At 45.5% G+C, this 24,330-nt stretch overlaps 1 protein-coding gene across 5 annotated transcripts in view; it reads left to right on the top strand.

Annotated features, from left to right (window-relative positions):
- MAP4K1 (mitogen-activated protein kinase kinase kinase kinase 1) overlaps positions 1–24,330 on the top strand; it is a 176,053-nt gene that overhangs the window by 148,288 nt on the left and 3,435 nt on the right. For 3 of the 5 annotated variants that reach the window (XM_033956546.1, XM_033956543.1, XM_033956542.1), the window contains exons 26-32: positions 5,242–5,300; positions 6,380–6,483; positions 8,669–8,846; positions 11,037–11,105; positions 20,615–20,704; positions 23,392–23,462; positions 23,663–23,718. In XM_033956546.1, the coding sequence (XP_033812437.1) occupies positions 5,242–5,300; positions 6,380–6,483; positions 8,669–8,846; positions 11,037–11,105; positions 20,615–20,704; positions 23,392–23,462; positions 23,663–23,718 (627 nt within the window). The remainder of the gene's footprint in view (positions 1–5,241; positions 5,301–6,379; positions 6,484–8,668; positions 8,847–11,036; positions 11,106–20,614; positions 20,705–23,391; positions 23,463–23,662; positions 23,719–24,330) is intronic. The other 2 variants (XM_033956544.1, XM_033956545.1) reach the window with 1 other exon arrangement.

The raw sequence follows: 24,330 nt of genomic DNA, 5'->3' as shown, positions 1-24,330 counted from the left end.
ATGACTTCGGTGTAACTCAAGTCCTTTTTCTTTTATTAACCATCGGTTCTCACTTAATTTCCTGTAAAACTTTAATATGTGATCTTTCCTGGAAGAATTTCCTTTTCTTAGTCTCTTTCCTCCTTTATTGATGACTATGTTAAATAAAAAGTATGGGTTACTTCTTTTGTCAATATATTTCCAATAATGAAAATGGATTTATTTTGTATTATCCTTGTTTTGAATTTTGATTACTAATATTGGATGTATTAATATCGTATATTGCCTTTAAACATAATTGTTGTTTATTTGAAAAATTTAAATAAAGATTTATAAAAAAAAAAAAAAAATTTAAATTGAATCAGGTTGGGCAGACTGGATGGACCATTCGGGTTGTTATCTGCCGTCATCTACTATATTACTATGTTACTATGTGAATCGGGCTGGAGGGAAATCTGGTCGCAAAGGGGTCGCAAATTGATCGGTTCATGATTGGTTTGCTTTCTGAATCTAGCCCAATGTCCTACGTAGCACACAATGCAAAATGCAGAATAAAGTGGGACAAGTGATGTTCAGGATTCTATATCACCTTTAAGTCTCTGTAGAAAATATCAAAGTTCATAAGTGCGCAGACTACTCTGCTTCCAGGAAGAAACATGCCTCCAGACAGTGGTGTAGCAAGGGGAGGACAGGGGGGAGGGAGAGGGGAAGGGGGGTCCGCCCCGGGCGCCATCTTGGTGGAGGTGCCGGTACCCATCTACCTCTTTGCCCTCTCCTGCTCCTTCCCAGCCCCCCCAACTGCACGCGCACACCCCTTCTCTTCCCCCTTACCTCTTTAATGTATGAGCAGCAACCCTAAGCTGCTGTTCGTGCCAGCGTCGGCTCTTCCTCTGATATCACTTCCTGGACCCGTGCCTAGGAAGTGATGTCAGAGGAAGAGCCGATGCTGTTGCGAGCAGCAGCTTGGGATTGCTGCTCGTACCAAGAAGTTAAAGAGGTACGGGGAGCTCTCCTGAACCTTTGACACTGGGGATGGGGGGTGAGTTGGGAGAGGGAGGGGGGCATTTCGGTCTGTTTTGGAGTCCTTATGGTCTACGCGAAGAACCACGTGATAGACTTTCTTATCATTTGTTTCTCCACTTTGGTTATGTTTATGAATGTTGTGTTTTTTTGTATTGAGCAACTTCTAAGTACAAATATGTTAAAAAAAAAAAAGAGGTACAGGGAAAAGGAAGGGGTGTGCGCGCGGCAGGAGAGGGCAGGGAAGGAGCAGATGAGGGGAGGGGGGGCGGAGAAGAGGGTGGGGGACAGGCATCTCTCACCCTCGCTATGCCACTGCCTCCAGATACCCCCAGACCATACCCTTCAATTACCGAATGCCAGACGATGATCCTACTCCCATTTCCTACTAAACTACTTGAACCAACTACCCCCACAGATCAGATCTTTCGAAGGGCTCCTGAGTTTTAGAAAAGCAATAAAAATATATCTCTTCACCAAATCCCTTGCCTACTACTGTATCTTTATTTTTTTAAAAAAGTATACTAGATGGCATACTAGGACATTCATATTGTATTGTAAACGTGACATATTGTAACCATTCAGACTCTATATTATATGGGGAGTGTGTGGTACAGTGGTTAGAGCTACAGCCTCAGCACCCTGAGGTTATAGTTTCAAACCCCCACTGCTCCTTGTACCCTTGGGCAAGTTACTTAATCCCCCATTGCCCCAGGTGAATCAGATGGAGTGTGAGCCCACCAGGACAGATAGGGAAAAATGCTTGAGTACCTGGATGTAAGATTATAAGTGGTATATAAATACCAAAAATAAATAAATATAGGTATGTATGTTTAACCTGTAAACCAACTTGACTGTATGTTTTGTATGTTTAACTTGTAAACCATTCTGAGCTCGCTGGGGAGAACGGGATAAAAAAAACCGAAATAAACGAATAAAACTCGATAAACTCTTATGAAATTTGGTACTTTCTACAGTGAATTAAAGGTGATATAGAATCCTGAACATCATTTGTCCCATTTTATTTTGCCTTCCACTTCCAGGATGGGAAAGCAAGCGGGACAGCATCGGTGTGCTGGGTGGGCAAAGGTCCAGCCCTTTCACTAAGTGGAATAGACATCTGCTTGGGGTGGAAGAACTTTCTTTTTTTTTTTTAGATTCAAACAATTTTTTATTGATGCAGACATCATCAAATACAGCAAATACAACATCAAAGCACATCAATAATGCATCAACTATTATATTATAATATACATAATAAAAGACAAATTCCAATTTCAATAAACCCTCACTATATCTATATGTGTTTGAACCTTTATCGTCCCTCTCCACACCCACCCCTCCCCACCCAATAGTACTCTCTACTAGAGGTCTGCATGGGAATGGGGATCGCGGGAATCCCGCGGGAATCCCCACTAACCCACGGGACTCCCACGGGGACCCCCCTCTGGCCCACGGGACTCCCATGGGGACCCCCCTCTAGCCAACGGGACTCCCACGGGGATGGATGGCTTTGGAAGCAGGGTTCGTCCATATAATATAATGGACACATCAGCCTTAGTAAAAGAGGGGGTTTATAAGTTAATTACCTGAACAGAAAACAAAAAAAAAAGGGTTCCACTAAAGAGATTCCACAAGGAAAACAGCAGCACAAACACAAAAGAAACTGTGGAATTGATAATCCTGTCAGAAGTAATTGCTGCTTTTTATGGGGACGGGCGGGGATGGAGGTAATTCCTTGCGGGGATGGGTGGGGATGGAGAGGATCCTAGCGGGGATGGGTGGGATTTCTGTCCCCACGCAACTCTACTCTCTACCCAATGATACTCTCTTCATTTAACTAAATAAAAGCCCAATTAAGAGATCCAACTTAAAATCGCACTACGGCCCATAGGATGCAAATCTTGCAAATATGAATCCCAGGTTTGTATAAATAACATCTTTCGCTTTCTTATAATTCCAGCATCTCTAGCTTTCCAAATGGCCAACTGATGTAATTGGTTTCGCCAATGCCAAAACCTCAGAGGATCGGGGATCGTCCAATATTGTAGTAGACATTTTCTAGCCAAGAGACTCATTTTCCTACACAACGCCCTATTTCCTTTAGGTGAATGGCCAACAGCCTCTGGCAAATCCAAAATAAAGAAAGAAGGAGAACAGCGCAATGATCTTCCAATTATTTTTGACATATAATTTATTATTCGCTTTCAAAAGTGCTGAATTATGGGGCAAAACCAAAATGCATGACCTAATGTATGACTCACCCTTTTTTTTTTTGAGAGGGGGGCAGTAACATGGCAGTACAAAACAAGGTTCACATCCCTCTTCCTGCCACCATTCTACATCTGCATTCTGCTTCCACCAACCTTCTGCGTCTGCGCGGCTGCTTAAAAGCTCTGTAAAGCAGTGTACATTTTACACTGAAGCTCTGCTAGTTCCCATTCCCCTCTGACATCCTGCTAGAGGGGCTAGAATCAGCAGCGCTTTTGTGCATATCTGTGTTCAGAGGTCCTGCACCATACTTACCACCCTAGGTAAGGACTCTAGGGTAGCCAGGCAGAGGTAGAAAGACAGGGGGTAGCAAAGGGCAGGGGAGATGCTGAGCACTTTGGAGTGGTAGGGAAATAAATATACTGAACACCCAACGAGAGAAGTGGGTAGAGAGAAGAAGAAGAGACGCTGGGCATTTGGTGGGAGAGGCTAGAGAGGAGATGCTGGGCACAGTGTAGGGAGTAGAGAGGACAAAGGGAGTATGCTGGGCGCCTGGTGGGATGGACGGGGAGGAAAGGGGAAATGCTGGACTACATGGGGTGGGGGTAGAGAGGGGAAGGAAAGATGTTGGGCGCCTGGTGGGATGGACGGGGAGGAAAGAGGAAATGCTGGACTACATGGGGTGGGGGTAGAGAGGGGAAGGAAAGATGCTGGGCGCCTGGAGGGATGGACGGGGAGGAAAGGGGAAATGCTGGACTACATGGGGTGGGGGTAGAGAGGGGAAGGAAAGATGCTGGGCGCCTGCTGGGATGGACGGGGAGGAAAGGGGAAATGCTGGACTACATTGGGTGGGGGTAGAAAGAGGAAGGAAAGATGCTGGGCGCCTGGTAGGATGGACGGGGAGGAAAGGGGAAATGCTGGACTACATGGGGTGGGGGTAGAGAGGGGAAGGAAAGATGCTGGGCGCCTGGTGGGATGGACGGGGAGGAAAGAGGAAATGCTGGACTACATGGGGTGGGGGTAGAGAGGGGAAGGAAAGATGCTGGGCGCCTGGAGGGATGGACGGGGAGGAAAGGGGAAATGCTGGACTACATGGGGTGGGGATAGAGAGGGGAAGGAAAGATGCTGGGCACCTGAAGGGATGGATAGGGAGGAAAGGGGAAATGCTGGACTACATGGGGTGGGGGTAGAGAGGGGAAGGAAAGATGCTGGGCACCTGGAGGGATGGATAGGGAGGAAAGGGGAAATGCTGGACTACATGGGGTGGGGGTAGAGAGGGGAAGGAAAGATGCTGGGCGCCTGGAGGGATGGACGGGGAGGAAAGGGGAAATGCTGGACTACATGGGGTAGGGGTAGAGAGGGGAAGGAAAGATGCTGGGCACCTGGAGGGATGGATAGGGAGGAAAGGGGAAATGCTGGACTATATGGGGTGGGGGTAGAGAGGGGAAGGAAAGATGCTGGGCACCTGAAGGGATGGATAGGGAGGAAAGGGGAAATGCTGGACTACATGGGGTGGGGGTAGAGAGGGGAAGGAAAGATGCTGGGCACCTGGAGGGATGGATAGGGAGGAAAGGGGAAATGCTGGACTACATGGGGTGGGGGTAGAGAGGGGAAGGAAAGATGCTGGGCGCCTGGTGAGATGGATGGGGAGGAAAGGGGAAATGCTGGACTATATGGGGTGGGGGTAGAGAGGGGAAGGAAAGATGCTGGGCGCCTGGTGGGATGGATAGGGAGGAAAGGGGAAATGCTGGACTACTGGGGGGGGGTAGGTGTGCACAGCTCACATACCCTTGAGCCAGCCCTAGGTGAGCAAGGATGACTGCTCTGGTTACAGGGAAAGCACCACATTGCAGTTTTAAGTTAGTCTGTGAGTACATAACCCTGAGTGCCTGATGTCAAGCAATTGCCTCGCTCTTTAGGGTTGAGGAAAGGGTGATAAGAGGGTTGGGAGAGTTTTTGTAGGAAGAAAAGGAACCCTCACCTTCCTTAAGCACGTCTTGAGGTTTATTTCTCTGTTTGATACCTTGACAGGAAGAACGCCATCTCCACTAAGGTTCCTGACACCAAGGGCTGCCGGCTGTGCTGTGTGGGTGAGTAGAGCACCCTCACCAATGCTCCCTCTTCCACCTCTGCACTGCTCCTGCTCTGTGTCTCAGTATTCTCCACTGGGTCCTGGGCTAGGGGCTGGGGAGGGGGATTAGTTGCGATTCACTGTACAGACTTCTCAGGCTGGGGAGCAGGGCTGGCTAGGATTCCTTATATTTATATGGTGGTGTGGGTTCATAGACAACGGCGCAAAAGACAAAGGCGCGCCCAGACAATTGAGCGCAGTGCGGAGGCGCGCACCGCTCAAAATTACTGTTTTTAGGGGTTCCGACGGGGGGTTTTGTTGGGGAATCCCCCCACTTTACTTAATAGACATCGCGCCAGCGTTATGGGGGGTTTGGGGGGTTGTAACCCTCCACATTTTACTGTAAACTTAACTTTTTCCCTAAAAATAGGGAAAAAGTGAAGTTTTCTGTAAAATGTGGGGGGGTTACAACCCCCCAAGCCCCCCACAACGCGGCGCGATGTCTATTAAGTAAAGTGGGGGGGTTCCCCCCACACCTCCCCCGTCGGAGCCCTAAAAACAGTAATTTTGAGCGGCGCGCACCTCCACGCTGCGCTCAATTGTCTGGGCGCGCTTTTGTCCCGGCGCGCTTTTGACCTGACACCAGTGGTGTGTACAGGGGCCTTTTTCCTACAGTCCTATATTTTGTATTTTTGTATGGACCTTCTGACTGCAACCGGGCACCACACCACCTCAGTTGCTAAATTCTTCGTCAGTCCAATCTTTATTAATCTTTATTCATTGTTTTTAACTTTTTCTTTATATGTGTAAAAAAATCTTCATTTCTTTTAAGTCATCCTATTTATATTAATTCTATTAGAAAGAGGGACCTCACTTAGCTTAATAGTGATCAGTTCATCTTTATACCTCTCCCGACATGCATGTTTCAATGTTGGAAACTTTTCTTCAGGGTCGAGGCAACGTTTGAAGGAGCAATTCAGTCTAATATAGGACTGTAGGAATAAGGGATCCACAACAACTTAGTGGATTTGCTGTAGATAAGTTCCTAAGAAGACTTAGCAGTGTACAGGGGCCTAACATTCTCGTGTCCTTTCACAGCACAAAACTCTCAGACCGGATGCCAGTTCTTGTGTGGGGCTTTGGAGGCTGGTGTGATTCTCATGCAGTGGTATGAGCCCATGCAGAAATTCATGTTAGTGAAGGTAGGATGGTGGAAGAGATGACACGTACCCAACCTGTCAGACCCATCCCTTCTCCCATACACTTTCTTTTTTATCTTTCACTTTCTTTTTGCGTTCTATAGCACTTGCGTCTATGTGAGTGAACTGAATATAAATGTGTCGTAGATGGAGGAGTGTATCTGTGTCCAACCATTATGCAAGACTAGGGAGTCACTTAGGGCGGCAACTTCTGGAGGAGGGTGAGGAAGCAAAACGCAGTTAAAGTCAAAGAAAACCAATAGATCCTGAGAGCCACACACTCAAAGAACCATCGGCACCATGCATTCGCTTGCAGGAGATGTGTGTAATTTTTCTTGTTTGGTTTTAAAATGATGTTTTACCCAAATATAAAATACTAAAATGAACACTGTCCTCCCCTCCCTAATAGGACGTGGCCCTCTAATAACTGAGACCCAAATTAAATACACAGCTCTACTCTTTTGAAATTTGAATACCTGGATGTTCGAAGGGGTGGTCCTGAGCCTTGGAGGAAATTCAGGAGAATCTGGGCTCCAATTTGGGAGGGATTGTCCCCCTAGGGCTCGCAGTTCTTTACTGAACTTTTGACACTGGAGTGCTGGGGGGGGTGGAGGTTGGGGGGGAGGTGGGGGGGGTTCAGTTGGGTGGATTTTTGTGAAGAATGACACATAAAACCCGATTGTTTCAGCATTTTCTCTTGTTAGTGGTTGTTGGTGTGTGCCTTCCCTTCCCTAAAACTCTGTCATTTCAAGAGGTTCCTTGACAAAACCTTTGCCTTCCAGGCGGCTAAACTGAACCCATGGCTAGCCCAAATTGTGCTCGAGGCCTCCACCTACCTTAATTTCAGAAAACTACTCAAAACCCACCTATTCCACGGACAAAACCCTTAATAACCCTTCTTCCTCTGCTCCCTTCCTACTCCTTCTTATCGTACTTTCCCTTTCTACTATCTTCAAAGTCTTTCATTTTCTCTCCTCCTGCTAACCTCAACGACATTATTGTTTGTAACTTAGACTAATTGATGTGAACCGCCTAGAACTCCCTGGGTATGGCGGTATACAAGAATAAAGTTGTTATTATTATTATTATTTTTAAAACTTAATAAAAATGATTCTTAAAAAAAAAAAAAAAATTCACAGCTCTCACTTTGATGTCACTTCTGGGTCAGCTGACACTGATGCGGGCAGCAAGCTGGCGATGCTCACGCTGGGGAAGTTAAAAGAGGTGCGGCGTGGAGAAGGCGGTGCACAAATACGGCGGAGGTGGCGCGCCACTGCCCCAGGCACCTCTCACCCTCGCTACAACACTAGCCGTGCCCCATATATGCCATGTCAGTGACGGACTTAAACGCTTAATGCTGCACAGTGGCATCTGAATGACTCTGTTGTGTGGCGTGTGTGTGTAATTGTGAGAGACCCCCCCCGTGCCCTGCCCATATGAATCCCCTTTTTGCAGTTGGGCTCTATGGAAGTTGCGTGCTAAAATTATAGAATGCTGCTTAGTGCTCCTGATTGGTGAGGCCCGATTTTAGTACAGGAAGAGGCGGTCAGAGCATACAGCGAGTGATTTCTTTCACTCGCCGGCGCTCCGGCTGCCCTCTCCAGCTGCCCTCTCCTGCCTCCCCTGCCACGTCATTCGTGGTCGGAAAATACCACCAATGACCGGGACCGCGAATTCGCGGGGGAGCACTGTACTTCATTTATATCAGTGGTTCCCAAACCTGTCCTGGGGGACCCCCAGCCAGTCAGGTTTTCAAGATATCCCTAATGAATATGCATGAGAGAGATTTGCATGCCTGTCACTTCCATTACATGCAAATCTCTCTCATGCATATTCATTAGGGATATCTTGAAAACCTGACTGGCTGGAGGTCCCCCAGGACAGGTTTGGGAACCACTGATTTATATAAATGGAATGAAAAACTGTGATCAGGGACTACAACCCAAAATACTGCTTGTAATTTGGATGTTTGCTACCTAGAAGGATTTATCTGATAATTTGAGTGAGGGCATTTGTCAGTCCTCCTTCAAGCCATTCCCTGGTGACCCTGACTGGTGAGCCTCACCCTCTAGGAAATATTTGGATTAGGAGCCTAATTACGACTGAGATTTTATGACCCATCTCTAATTATTCACTCAATTGAACGATTGATTACTTGATTGATTCTTTATCCACCCTTGCTTCCTAGCACTTTGACTACCCACTGCCGAACCCGCTGAATGTTTTTGAGATGTTGGTGGCGCCAAAGGAGGAATACCCCATGGTGTGCATCGGCGTCGGCAAAGCCCTTTCTGCCAGTTCGGCCGTGAAATTCAGAATCATCAACCTGAACTCTGCAACATCCTGGTTCACAGATTTACACCCTGGTGAGGGGATAGAGGCATGCTTGGGGTGTGTAATGGTGGGTCACCAGACGACTTCAGGTTACAAGGAGCAGGTGTTAGTGTGTGTATGTTATGTGACAATTGGTGTTTCTTATGTCATTTTTTTGGGCAGACTTGATGGACTGTGCAGGTCTTTATCTTCCTTCATCTACATTCATGCCATGTGCTAAGATTGTGGGTGCTGTGTATCTGAGCGGGAGGGAAAGACATGTATGTAATGTATATGACTATGCTGATGTCATAATAGTAGGGTCATCTTTTGGATTGTTGGCATAGTGTTGTGCTGTTGTGTTACAAGATTGCATCATTTATAAGGGGGGGACGGAGGGGGGAAGACTGCCCCAGGCACAGTCTTCGTAGGGGGACACCGGCATCTCCTTCACCAGAGCAAGCAGCATCTTCCACTTGCTGCTTGTGCCGGCCTCGGCTCCCATCTGACATCACTTCCAGGTCAAGGGACCAGGATATGAAATCAGAAGGGAGCTGAGGCCGGCACGAGCAGCAAGCGAATGATGTTGCGTGTGCCGGCGAACATGTGAACAGGTATGTAGGGGGTGGTAAGGTGCTCAAGCGGCGGGGAAGAGTGAGAGGGCACACGGTGCAGTGATGCCAGGCACCACCACCCTTGGTGCTAACTTCCCTTGCTACGCCACTGCCTATATGGCGACAGCAGTGTTTGTGATGCCAGTGTTTAATCATGAAGAAGGGTAATCTGCAAAGAATGGAAGATACAACTCTGTGTTCAGGGCATTGGCGTAGCAAGGGTGCGAGGCGCCCCTCCCTCGCTCTCGTCTTTGCAACCGCCGCCCCTTCCCCGCTCCCCCCTACCGTGCGTATGCCCCTCCTTCCCTTCTCCCATACCTCTAGTTGTTCACTGCCACGAGCAACAAGAACTTCAACGTGCTCCTCGCGACCCAGTCAGCTCTCCCCCTATGCATGGCACCTGGAAGTGATGTCAGTGGGAGAGACAACACGGTCACGAGGAGCACGTTGAAGTTGTTGCTTGTGGCAGTGAAAAACTAGAGGCATGGGGGAAGGGAAAGGGTGACATGCTATATCATGTGACATAATCAGTCAGTGGTCAATCCAGCAAGCTGTATATTCAGCGGGAGATAGCAACCTATTTCTTGCTAAATATCACCAGATAGCCAGCTATGTGCTATTTAGCTGGCCAGGAGCCATTCCCGGCCAGCTAAATAGAACTGAATATTGGGCCCAAGGTGTATATGAGGTATGCATTCCTGTGACCAGTGGCAAGGGAGGTTCCCCACTTCTTGAGCACCTCCCCTGCCCCCCATGTACTTCTTGAAATGTTCTCTGGCGCAAGCAGCATCTTCCACCTGCTGCTCGTGTTGGCCTCAGCTCCCTTCCGATGTCACATCCTGGTCCCATGACTAGGAAGTGATGTCAGAAAGGAGCCGAGACCAGCGTGAGGAGCAGGTGAAAGATGCTGTTTGCGCCGGAGAACATTTAAAGAGGTACGCAGGATGGGGAAAAGGAGGAGATGTGCCGGTGCCACCTTCCCCCCCCCACTAAGACAGCCCCCGAGGTTGTCTGTCCCCCCCCTTCCCCCCTTACTACACCACTGCATGTGACTCTTAGAGCTAATCCAGTATCTTGTTGTCTGACTGCTGTCTGTTCACAGATTTTACAACAAAACGGATTCAGAAATGTGAGAGGAAAGATGGGACAAATTATACGATTCATAGTCTTAAGCGCGCGAGACAAATGTGCGCCGACAATTCAGCGCAAGACTTTAGTGCGCCGCAGGAAAACCTTTTAAAGGGCTCTGATGGGGGGTGTTGGTTGGGACCCCCCCTACTTTACGTAATAGAGATCGCATTGGGGGTGGGTTGGGAGGTTATAACCCCACATTATACTGGAAACTTAACTTTTTCCCTATTTTTTAGGGAAAAAGTTAAGTTTTCAGTATAATGTGGGAGGTTACACCCCCCACACTCCCCCCCAACACGGCAGCGTAATCCCTATTAAGTAGAGTGGGGGGGTTCCCCCCACACCTCCCGTCGGAGCCCTTTGAAAGAAGGTTTTCCTGCGGCGCGCTGAAGGCTTGTGCTGAATTGTCGGCGCTTGTTTGTCGGCGTGCGTTTGTCTCATGCGCTTTTGTCCCGTCATCAATTATACTGCATTAACTTACTATATTCCTCCTCTTAGGCAATTCTGAATCAAGTCCTGTGCAAGTGACCCAACTGGAGAGTGACTTGGCGCTGGTTCTGTTAGACAGTAAGTATAGAAATGCTAGAGATTCATCCTGTGTAAAAAATGGACTGCTGCCCATTCTTCCCTCTCTTCTTCATCTATTGCCCCTTCTCTGTCTATCCAACAAACTGTTCATTTCCAAAACTATCCCTCTATTAGGCCATTCAGCCTTTTGTTCTAATAGCCATCTGTCTAGCCAGTCAACAGCTATCTATTTAATTAGCCATTGCTGTATTCAACCAGTCAATGTATCTATCCATCAAACCTTCTTTTAATTTATTGAACCAACCATTGATCCATCTATCCTAGTGTTTCCCAAGTCGGTACTAGTGTACCCCCTTTCCAATCAAATTTTCAGGATATACATATATGAATATGTATGAAAGAAATTTGCAAACAATGGAGGCAGTATATGCAAATCAATCTAATGCATATTCATTATGGATATCCTGAAAATCTAGCTGGCAAGGGGGTACTCCAGGACCAACTTGAGACCCACTGATCTATCCAACTAACCACCTGTAGTCCATCTACCCAACCACACATGCCTCCAACCAGTCATCCAATATCCTTTCATCTATTTATACAACCATATGTTTTGTATCTAACCAACCAATCAGTTATTTAAATATACTTTCATTTTCTGTTATCCATCCATCCATATATTCTCTCTTCATTCTCTCTGAAAAGAACAGATCACGTGAAGGAATATTGGCTTCTATATCAGAACTTTGAGGACTCACGGTATAAAACTACATTGAAACTACATGGCTGCCCATAACATTGAGGATCAAGTTTAAACAAGGCATCACTGCCTTTAAGATCCTAAGAGAGAATGCCCCCACCTACCTAACAGAGTTGGCCACCCTACTCCAGGGTGCCTCCAACAGATATTCCACCAGAAATCTTTTCCAATTAAAATTCCCAATATGCAACAATCCAAAGTCTACCAGGCAAATTACCTTATCCATCCAATATCAATTAGAAAATGCTGGAACCAACTACCGCTTATTCCTCAGAATATACATTTTGTGGATCTTTTGTTTCATGAGTAAATCAAGGAAAATTTTTGTTGTTTACCTGCAATTACATCATTTTCTTTTCCAGAAATTTTTTTAAAAAAGATTTTACATCAATATGTGAGCATTTCTTAAGAAACAACTGAATATTTCATGGGGTATCCTAATTTTTTCACATGACTGTATATGTAGTGTTTATTGATTTTATTATGAGTATTGAATTGTACTCCACCTAGAACTTACAGAGATAGTGTGGAATGCATTAAAAAAATAAAACAAATGAATAGGATGCCAGCATATATGCTGATATTCAAAACAATTTAAGTGAGCTACTGCCCGCTTAAATTTCATGGGGCCACCCAGCCACCGATATTAAGCAACACTTAGCTGGACAGTGCCACTGAATATTGGTTCTGACCAGAGCTGGATTAAACCATAGGCAAGCTAGGCACATGCCTTGGGCCCAAAGGTTTAGAGGGGGAGGGGGTCCTATCAGATGTGCTTAGGATTCAGGAGGCTAGGTTTGCCAATTGTCTGGATTTTTTCAGGATTCTATAAAGAATTACCTCTCTCAAAGCCAGAAAGATGGATAGGTGTGTGGCAGTGGCGTAGAAAGGGGGATAGACCACCTCACATGCCATCTTCATGGGGGGGCGCTGGCATCTTTCCTCCTCTTTGCCTCCATGTACCTTCTTAAATGTTCACTGACGCAAGCAGCATCTTCACTTGCTGTTTGTGCTGGCCTTGACTCCCTTCTGACATCACTTCCTGGTTGCGGGACAAGGATGTGACATCAGAAGAGTGCCAAGGCTAACACGAGCAGAAGGTGGAAGATGCTGCTCGCGCCAGTGAACATTTCAAGAGGTACATGTGGGATGCTCAAACCATGGGGAAGAGTGGGGGGGAGGGTGGCACAGAGCAGCAGGGAAGAGTAGGAAGGCGCACGGTATGGCAATGCCAGGTGTCAACCTCCCTTGCTACTCCACTCGTTTGTGAATATGTTTCAGAGTTTAGCCTACTGCAGCTCTCCACGCTTCCCCTTTAACTACAGAAGCTGCGGTAGACTCCAGCCAATGGGAAGGCTGCTCTAGTCTGGGAAGAAGGGGCTGAGCTACAAGAGCTGTGAGGGAAGCAGATCTTTGGAAAGGTTCAGTAAAACAAGTGAATGTTGGAGGATGGGGGAGATTGTTGCAAAGGAATAGGACTGAAGAATCAAGGAGAATGTGAAGAGTTTGCTGTCAGCTGAGGAAAAGTTATTCAGAGTAGTGAAGACACAGGGGGATTGCGAAGATCTGCAACGTGACATAATCATGCTCGAGGAATGGGCATCAACATAGCAGATAAGGTTCAATGTGGATAAGTGTAAAGTGATGCATGTAGGTAACAAAAATCTCATGCACGGATACAGGATGTCCGGGGCAGTACTTGGAGAGACCTCCCAGGAAAGAGACTTGGGAGTTATGATGGACAAGTCGATGAAGCCGTCCATGCAATGTGTGGTGGCGGCAAAAAGGGCGAACAGAATGCTAGGAATGATAAAGAAGGGGATCACAATCATATTGGAGAAGGTTATCATGCTGCTGTACCAGGCCATGGTGCGCTCTCACCTGGAGTACTGCGTCCAGCACTGGTCGCCATACATGAAGAAGGACATGGTACTACTTGAAAGGGTCCAGTGAAGAGTGACTAAAATGGTTAAGGGGCTGGAGGAGTTGCCGTACAGTGGGAGATTGGAGAAACTGGGCCTCTTCTCCCTTGAAAAGAGGAAACTGAGAGGGGACATGATCAAAACATTCAAGATAATGAAGGGAATAGACTTAGTATATAAAGACAGGTTGTTCACCCTCTCCAAGGTAGAGAGAACAAGAGGGTACTCTCTAAAGTTAAAAGGGGACAGATTCCATACAAACATAAGGAAGTTCTTCTTCACCCAGAGAGTGGTAGAAAACTGGAACACTCTTCCGGAGTCTGTCATTAGGGGAAAACACCCTCCAGGGATTCAAGACAAAGTTAGGCAAGTTCCTGCCGAACCAGAACGTACGCAGGTAAGGCTAGTCTCAGTTAGGGCTCTGGTCTTTGACCAGAGGGCCACCGTGTGAGTGGACTGCTGGGCACGATGGACCACTGATCTGACCCAGCAGCAGCAATTCTTATGTTCTTAACTTGCAGCAAATGCCAGAATTTATATTATGGTGGGCAGTTTTCCATCTCTACCCAGTAAGCTTCTCCATTCAAAGCATGGACTTGCTTACTTACAAACTATTACCGCTATCATACTGACAGTTGGGCGCTGTACTTTTCCCTACTACTTCTGTAGTGATGAAATAATGGTGGTGGAGATCACTCCTATGCCACCCCATCCCTGAACAACCTGGATAAATAGGTTACTTGAAAAATGACCACCCTCCCTGAGGCTAGAAAGACCTCTAATTTGTTTCTTTGAGTTTGTATGGTTGTCAAGATATGTTTTGTTTTGACTATAACTGCTTGTTGTTGCTCCCTACCTCCCCAAAGGCTGCTACCTTAGGTGACTGCCTAATGGTTGGCCAGTCCTGGTTTGGCCACACAATGTGCACCCCCCCTGCCCCCCCAAGAGATGTTACCTTGGTTTGCTTTGTGGCATCTGATCTTATGCTTAGGCACAGTTTTTCTTGAACATCTGGCCAACTAGATCCGTTCATGCAACCTCCCATCCATCCATTCATTCTCCAAAAATCCATTTGTCTAACCCTTTAGCTGCTACATTCATGTATAACTGAGCAATTTCAGATCACATTCAAATTAATTACACCATCCTGCCCCTCTATCTGCTGTAACTAGCTCTACATCCAATCAAACATCCCATTGATCCATCCAACCATATCATTTCAGCACATTAGCCATCTACCTTTCATAGCTTTTTTTCAATTGTCTATCCAATTTTCCATCTGTCCACCAGTGCTCCCTCTAAGCGGGCGGGTGTTGTGAGCAAACTTTTTTCGCTGTGAGCTAAAAGCCAGCAAGTTATGAGCCAACTCGCCCGATTCTCCTCTCGCCGCCCTGCCATCTGCCGTACGCCGTGCGCTGTGACGAGAAACTTGTGCGCTGCGATGTAATATTTTGTGCGCCAGCGCACGCCAGCGCAGCTTAGCGGGAACACTGCTGTCCACCCATCTTTCCATCTGCTGTGTATCAACTCTTCCTCCATCTAGACCAGTGGTCTCAAACTCACGGCCTGCCAGGTACTATTTTGAGGCTCTCGTTACGTTTATCATAATCACAAAAGTAAAATAAAACAGTTTCTTCATCATATGTCGCTTTAGCTATAAATTACAATATTATTATTAAGACTTAGCCAAAAAGAAAGATTTATAAACTATAAAGAGTTTTACCTCATGCAAAATTGGCATTTCTTTAATAAGACATTAACTATTTTTTCCTGAGGTCCTCCAAGTACCAACAAATCCAAAATGTGGCCCTTGTATAGGCCTGGTTTGGCGCAAACTACGCAGAAGCATTAGCAGGGCGTGACAGAGACCTTTCTAGTCCTGATCAGAGGGTCTTATATACATGCAAACACATTTAAAAGTTTGAAAAGTCAAGATAATAAACAAAAGACCAGGAAACCGATATATAGCATAGGAAAATGAGAATTCACTATTTATATGCATTGCTAGGTGAAGCAAGACCATAAGGGAAATCAGGTAATGCGTAACATACTTCTAGAGGTATTAATGACTCCATTTTGTATTAATCTGACTCCATCTTGTTTTCTGTCTTTCTGTGTGTCTCTTCCTGGGGTAAACCATACTGAAGTTTTCCCACTTAAAAAAGGCCCGGGATTGGAGGATTCAAGATGGCATCGGGAGTGGATGCCTGAGCGAGCTGTGCTGCTCGTCTCACCTAGAGTTGTGTTGTGAGTTTCCTTCCCAGTAGCGATATGGGGAAGAGAAAGGGAGTTCCTCGCTTTGCCCCTCCAGCGGTCGAGTCCCTTCAACGGCTGATCTAGAGCGTCTTTGCTCGTTCGGGTGAGGTGACTCGAACTACTTTGGGGGGAAACCCGGAATCTTTGGGGGACCTCAGCGCAGATAGTCGGGCTTCGTTGAGCCCTGAGAAGAGGCTGGTTCCTCCCCAACCCGGAAGTGCTCCAGTGCAGGGAATGTCTGGAGCCCGGCGGCCCCGAGAGGGAGAGCTCGACCCCAGCATAGTAGGGACATCCCAACTAAGCCCTTCAGAAGAAGGAGGAGATGGGAACCATCAGAAATCTCCCTGTACTTTAGAGGACGAGGTGAGAGGCGCTTCGGGAGGGAACATTATCAGCTTTGGGGAGATGAAGAAACCAGATAAAATAGATATGGAGGCGCTGTGACAGGCCATATCAGTCATGGATTCCAATCTTAAATTGAGTTTATCTACTATTAAAACAGACTATGGAACTGTCTTTTCCAAGGTGGAACAACAGGGGGTACTTCTTACTAACTTGAGTGAAAAGTTGGAGGAACAAGAAAATAATTTGAAAGAAGTAAAGAAGGTACAAATGGAATTGGTTAAAGAGAGATCTTATGTTTCCCGTAAGATAGAGAATTTTGAAAATCAACTGAGGAAAAATAACTTAAGATTTTTGAACTTTCCAAAGTGCCCTATTATATCACCATTTGAGATGGCTAGAAAATATTTCTGTGAAACTTTAGCCATTCCACCAGTAAATTTACCTCCAATTGTTAGAGCTTATTATCTGAATATAAAGACGCAACAAGGGGAATCCACTGCTACGGAAATTCCAGTAGATAAAGCAGTGGACATGAATTTGTCGTCATTCCTGGAAAACTCCCTTGAGGTTGTCACCCAGAGAACTACCATGCTTTAACTCTAGCCTTGGAGAGTGATAGGCAATTTATTCTTCGTTTGTATTTTCGTCATATAAATGATAAGTTTTTAGGCTCTAATGTTCCAGTTTTTCCAGATCTAGCTCAGAAAACCCAGAGACGTAGGAAAGAGTTCTTGTCCTTGAGGCCAAGAACTCTTACTTTGGGGGCTACATTTCTTGTTAAATTTCCTGCAAAGTGTTATGTATCTTATCAAGATAAGAATTTTCTTTTCTTTGAGCATAAACAACTTTTAGAATTTATTGGATCAAAAGGTTGGTATAACCATGTCTAGCGATGTATGACCCATCAGCTGGCTGTAATTCGGGAATCTAATGCCGTAACCTTAATTAATTTTGTTATTTCTCCTTGGAAGTTTATTTCTTTTCTTGATCCTCATTTTTGTGGACTAAATAAGAGATAGTTAATGTTTCCTTTATAAGTTTTATTGAATATAATTTCTGGATCTGTAGCATCGTGCAAAAGCAATGCTTGTATTTAAAATTAAAATCTTATAAATAAAATTTTTTTTTAAAAAAAAGGCCTGGGATTCTAGTGTTGTGTGTGGACTGCCATGCCCAGGGGAAATAAGAGAAACTTCATGGCCTAAGTATTAACAGATGGTCCTGGCATTTCAATGCTGGGTAGAGAATAATCTTTTTTTTATATGTTTTAAAGAATTATGAGATGTGAATGAGATATGAGTGTGCTTAACTATGGATGTTTGAGGCCCCAAATGTGCGATAGAATGAATTTGTGTTTAATTTCAAATGTTTACATATATAAGATTCAAGAAACTTTAAGGGAGCCTAAGAGCAACATCTGGAGTTAGTTAGGACAAAAGTGAAGGACTGGTTACCATGGAAACCCTCTAGAGGCCCAGCAAAGGTCAGCTAGGATAGGGGGGGTCTGGGGCAATGTTCCCTCTAAGATGAGCGCATGAGTGATCGCTCACTATTTTCAGTGGCATCGCTCATACGTTTTCTCGTGTCGCTCAGCTCATGTCACGGACGGAGGTGAGAGGAAGCGGCGGCGGCGGCGGTCTGTCCTGCTCGCCTTAGTGTATTTTAAGTGGAAAGATGCAGTGGCGACTCCTCTCAAGATCCCCAACTGCATCGGACTTCCGACGCAGGAGGGGATTCGTGAGAGGAGCCGCTGCCACGTCTTCAGTGACGTACCGGGGGGGGGGAGGTCCACCCCGGGTGCAGCCTTAGGGGGGGGTGCACAGCCGGCCAGGTCCGGATCTGGTCAGCTGTGCATCCCCCCTAAGGCTGCCATCGGAGAGGAAGTTCGGGCCAGCCAATCGCTGCCTGGCTGGGCGGAACTTCCTCTCCGACGGCAGAATTAACATCGGGGGAATGCTGGTCGGGCAACCGTGGGAAGCAGAGAGACCTTGGGGCAGCCGCGGCGGTGGCTTTGGGGCCTGTTTTCCCCGATAGTGGCAGCAGTGGCTTTGTGGAGGGTAGGGAGAAAGAAAGAAAGAAAGAAAGAAAGGGGGCAGGGAGACAGAAGGGAAACAGAAAAAAAGAAAGGGGGCATCAAGAGAGAAAAAAGAAAGAAAGGGCAGGGAAAGGAAGAAAAAGTTAGGGGAGGGAAATGAGGTCTGGAGGAGAGGAAGCATACAGGCTGAAAGAAGGGAAGAAAGATTGGATGCACAGTCAGAAGATGAAAGTGCAACCAGAGACTCATGAAATCACCAGACAAGGTATGAAAAATGATTTTATTTTAAATTTAGTGATCAAAATGTGTCTGAATTTATATATGCTGTCTATATTTTGCACTATGGCCCCCTTTTACTAAACCGCAATAGTGTTTTTTAGCGCAGGGAGCCTATGAGTGTCGAGAGCAGCGCTGGGCATTTAGGGCAGTTCCCTGTGCTAAAAACTGCTATTGTGGTTTAATAAAAAGGAAGGGGGTATATTTGTCTATTTTTGTATGGTTGTTACTGAGATGACAATGCATAGAGTCATCTGCCTTGACCTCTTTGAAAAAAACCCAGAATAGGAATGATAATTAACATTTTCTCAGCGTATAGTGTGCTTTGTGTTTTTTTTTATTTTATTGTTGGTAGATCATTTTGACTTGGTCATTTTAAAGTAGCTCGCAAGCCCAAAAAGTTTGGGCACCCCTGAGCTAGAGCATTGAAGCTGTGTATTTCTATTTTATCCCCCCTTTTACAAAACTGTGGAGCGTTTTTTAGCGCCAGCCGTGGTGGTAGCAGCTCTGATGCTCAGAATTCTATGAGCGTCAGGGCTGTTACCACCGTGGCTAAAATCCACACTACAGTTTTGCAAAAGGGAGAGGGGTTTGTTTGTGATGACATATTCCATACTAGGCAAAGGTGTTTTCTGTGTTCTGTGTGTTAGAAAGACATGGTTTTCTGTTAGGATTGACGGTGTAGGATTGATCTGTGCTGGTCTGGCTTGTTTAGTTTTACAATGGGTGTATTGATGTACTACTCACTGCAATATGTAAGATGCTGCCTTTTCCTAGGTACTCATGTGTGACGTGTGGCTTATTACTAAAAATCATGTTTTTCATACAGATGGGGGGATGCCAAAAAATGATGGGCTCCGGGTGTTACATATGCTAGGTACGCCACTGTATGTAAAGATACCAGAAAGCTGGCGAAGCAGAAACTTTAAGTAAATTATTATTCTTCTAAGTTTTGAGTATTTAACCCTCCCACAATCTCACAGGCACTCGTTTCAAGTTTATTGAGATTTTGATTTAAACGCAATATCAAATATTTTCAATGCGTATAACAAAAATAAATTTGGGGAAATAAATAAAACCATTTGAACAATAAACATACAAACATATCCATAGATGATTAAAAATACATAAGGAGTACAAGGATAAACTACATTTGTTTAAAAATGCGTCCTCCGCGCCTGCTCATAAATTTGTGGAGTATGTAACTTGTCGCTCATGCATATTTTTTTTTTGCACACACCTCATCAATCCTTAGAGGGAACATTGGTCTGGGGGTTTTCTGTTCGTGTGTGTTAGTGAATCTTGAAGCTGTTAGTTTTCCAAGCATAGGTTCTGCATACACTGAAGGCTGGTTTGATTTAAACTTTTTGAGAATGACAAAGTGTTCATTGGATATATTATAATGTTTTATGCATATTCAGAAATTGATGTAAGCAAAAATATGATTTGTGAAACTTTTCCTATGTTAAAAGGAATTTTCTTTGTTTAAACCTAAGGACAGCCTCTGTTAGCTGATTGGCTGACAAGTGTGATGTCATACTGGTCAGTGTGATGGTATAAAAGGAGCGCACCAGTATAGACTCTTTGAGATCATATTTTCCAGGAGAGATGTACTTTGACATGCTTGACGTTATATGATTCTCCATCAAACATATGCCTTCTGAGACAAGAATATAAGATTAAAATTAATAAATAATAATATTGGACTGGTAATATATGTGCAATTGCCATTATTTCTAAACACCTAGGAGCAAGGTTGGCACAGTGCGCAGCGCATGCGCTAATCACCCTGCAAAGGGTTTGAGTTTGATACCACTGATCTAGACGATCCAACAGTATGTTTTCTTCGTATATTTGTGCCTGTGCCCATGGCAGTATCTCCAGAAAGGGGTATGTAGTTTAAATTCTACTTTTTTAATTTCAATGTTGGATCATTTTTCTCTTGTTTTCTCAGATACCCTTAGGATTGTAGATCTTCATGGGGCATTGAGTAAGAAAACATCTGTGCCTGAAATCATCTTTAATGTCTCTGTGGAGTCAATAGGTAGGTGGAACACAACTCATCACATCCATCACCTTATCCAATCAGCAGGGAGAGGATTTCTTCTTTCCCTCCAAAATCACCAGGGAGGAAATCACTTTTCCACAATCAACAGGGCAAAGCTGAGTATTTAAAAATTTGCTGTGCCTAAATTATGGGATATTTTATGAAGATCATCTACAGAATTGTTACTTAGAGAACATGTGATAAAGAAGTATTTTTACCTGACAGAGAAAGTGTAACTCAGATAGATCAGTACTCAGCAAATATATTGCACAGATGGACAAGTGCAAAACCGGCACAAGAGTATCTGACACCCTAGCCAAGCCTTCAGTTGTGCACCTCTTCCCCCATCCCAGGGCAACTCAAAGCCTTCTCCCTACCCACCTTACATATAGCATTTCCCCTTCCCTATCTCCCCTAACATGGTGTCCAGCATCTTTCTACTTCCCTATTTTCCTCCCTCGCCATGGGTCCAACCTCTCTATTCTTCCCTATCACATCTCATGGTGTTCAGCATCTCTCCATCCCCCCCTGCCAAGGTGTTCAGCATCTTCCTTTCTCTTCCTTACCTGCAGCACCAGCATGTCAGTCAGTGTACCAACACAACACTCCTTGCACCTGGCATAGGGCCATGAGCTTCTGTGCATGCTCAAAGCTAGCCAGTCCCACCTTTCTGAAAAAGAAAGTTTGGAGGAGGCTCATTAGGCCTTCAGCATGCACAGATGCTTAAAGTAAATGCAAAAGGTAAAGGGGTCATGGACTTGATATACTGCCTTTCTGTGGGTACAATTGAAGCAGTTTTACATAGGGTTATCAGATTTTTGTCCAGAGAAAACTAGACACATGTCCTCACCCTGTTCTACCACTAGCCACACCCCATTCTGCCTCTAGCCCTCTCCCCCTCCCGCAAAGCTTCGTCTTTGGGTTTTTTTTTTACCTCCAGGCCATGTCTGGAGGGTCTCTGAGCATGCGCGGATGTGCGCGACATCATCCACACATCATCCATGCTCAGAGGCCCTTCAGATACCACCAAGAGGTCAGGGATTTCCAAAACTAGAACAATCTACCAGGTTTTAGAAAGTCCATCTGGGCACCCAGATAGTCCTCTAAAAAGAGGACATGTCCGGGTTTTCTCAGACATCAGGTAACCCAAGTTTTACATATGCTATATGCAGGTACTTTTTTCTGTCCCTAGGGGGCTCACAATCTAAGTTCTGTACCTGGAGCAGTCAAGTGACTTCCCCAGGGTCACAAGGAGCTGCAGTGAACCCAGGTTCTCAGGCTGCTACACTAACCATTAAGCTACTTTTCCATACCAAAGACAAGTATTGTGTTGGTAAGCTGACTGACCTGCCAGTGCCAACATAGAAGAGATCAGGAAGGGCTAAGAATTCATTTAACACATCGGGGGAGGGGGGAGGATTAAGAGAAACTGAATGGAGAATGACATGGTAACAAAATTAATCACCGTTCCTGTCCCCACAGATAACCGCAGGAAATGATTCTATGCCATTCTTTAGTGTCTATCTCAACCTTAGTCCTACAGCAGCATTCTTCAATGCAAGGCTTGAGGGTCAGTGGCTTTGCCTATTCATACTCTGATTCTTCCTTCTCTGCTTAAAGAATGACATGGGGATGGTTTCCTGTGGATAACCATGGGGATGGGGACAAATTCTTTACCTGGCAGAAACCCAAAGAGTAGCAACATTCCAGAGCTGATATTGTGATGTCATAATGTCTCATTCCACCGATGCCTAAGAGCCAAACTCACCAGTGATGTCACAATGGCTTGATTATCCTTTACTTGGCTCACATAAGAACATAAGAGTTGCATATTGGGACAGACTGCAGGTTCATCAAGCCCAGTATCCTGTTTCCAATAGTGGCCAACTCAGGTCCTGTTCTTTAGTGTCTATCTCAACCTCAGCATTCTTCAGTGGATGCTAGAGAATGACATGGTGACAGAATTCATCACTGTTCCCGTTCCCATGGATTACCGGGGGAAACCATCCTGCATCATTCATTAGTGTCTGTGTCAACTTCAGTCCTTCTACACCAGCATATGTGAACCAAGTATAGGATAATGAACCCATTGTGACATCACTGATGAGGTTGGCTCTTAAGCACTGGTGGAATGAGGCATTATGACATCACAATATCTGCTCTGGATACCAGAGACTGTCATTCTTTGGTGTCTATCTCAACCTCAGTCCTTCCACACCAGCATTCTTCAATGCAAGGCTTGAGGGTCAGTGGCTTTGCCCATCCATACTCTGATTCTTCCCTCTCTCCTTAAAGAATGATATGGAGATGGTTTCCCACAGTTATCCACGGGGACTGGAACAGTGATGAATTTTGTTACCGTGTCATTTTCTAATACTGAATAAAGACACTTTGATTGCATCTGTGCAATATATTCTTTGTTGAGTAGAGAGCTATATGAGTTGCACTTTCTCTGACAGGTACAAATGCTTTTGTGTCACATGATCTCTAAGTAACAGTTTCATCTGTTCCAAATTCTTTCTCTGCAACTGATCTGGCCATCATGAGACACGCTGGATTGCTGCGACTGTGCCACCCCACAAATTGTGCCATCCTTGGTGTGTGCCTAGTCTGCCTAGTAGGTGAGCCAATCCTGGATAAATGAATGCTGTTTGCCCTCCTGATTCAGATCTGCTTTGTTGCAGCTTACAGACAGAACAGTATCCAAGTTTTCTGGAGGCATGGTGTGCAGGTGCGGCAATTATGCTCTGCAGAGGTAGGTATGCAGGTGTGAGAGGGTTTATTGGTCTCTGGGCTGTTTAGTCACTACCACAGCGAATACTGAGAGTACAGAGTAAGAGACTATGGGTAATAGATACTTCTGTACTGGTGCCAGTGCCCGCATCGCTCCATAGGATGTATGTAGAAGGGAAATCATGCTGACCCTAGAACACTCAGATCTCTTTTCTGCTGCAGGTGCTGGAAGATTTTCAAGATCAGAGCAGAACATTCAGGCTTGTGGGATCCAACAGGTAATTTTCTGCCTTGAACCATCTCACATGTCCTCTGCCCCCTTCTCACTTGTCAGAGAAAATCCTCTAGACCAGTGGTTCCCAACCCTGTCCTGGAGGACCACCAGGCCAATCGGGTTTTTAGCCTAGCCCTAATGAATATGCATGGAGCAGATTTGCATGCCTGTCATGTCCATTATATGCAAATCTCTCTCATGCATATTCATTAGGGCTAGCCTGAAAACCCAATTGGCCTGGTGGTCCTCCAGGACAGGATTGGGAACCACGGCTCTAGATTAGAGCCGTGGTTCTCAGGCCAGTTGGGTTTTCAGGATAGCCTTAATGAATATGCACGAGAGATATCTGCATATAATGGAGGTGCCAGGCATGCAAATCTACTCCATGCATATTCATTAGGGCTATCCTGAAAACCCGACTGGCCTGGGTGAGGGGGGTCCTCCAGGAGAGGGTTGGAGCCACTGTTCCAGAGCAGTGTTTCTTAACTCAGTCCTGGAGTACCCCATTGCCAGTCAGGTTTTCAGGATAGCCCCATTGAATTTGCATAAACTTGATTTGCATACACAGCCCCCATTATATGCAAATTTCTTTCATGCACATTCATTGGGAATATCT

This window comes from Geotrypetes seraphini, chromosome 8 (assembly GCF_902459505.1).
Source record: "Geotrypetes seraphini chromosome 8, aGeoSer1.1, whole genome shotgun sequence".
Lineage (NCBI taxonomy): Eukaryota > Metazoa > Chordata > Amphibia > Gymnophiona > Dermophiidae > Geotrypetes > Geotrypetes seraphini.
Note: the sequence above shows the minus strand (reverse complement) of the source record. Positions and strands in the feature narration are given on the sequence as shown.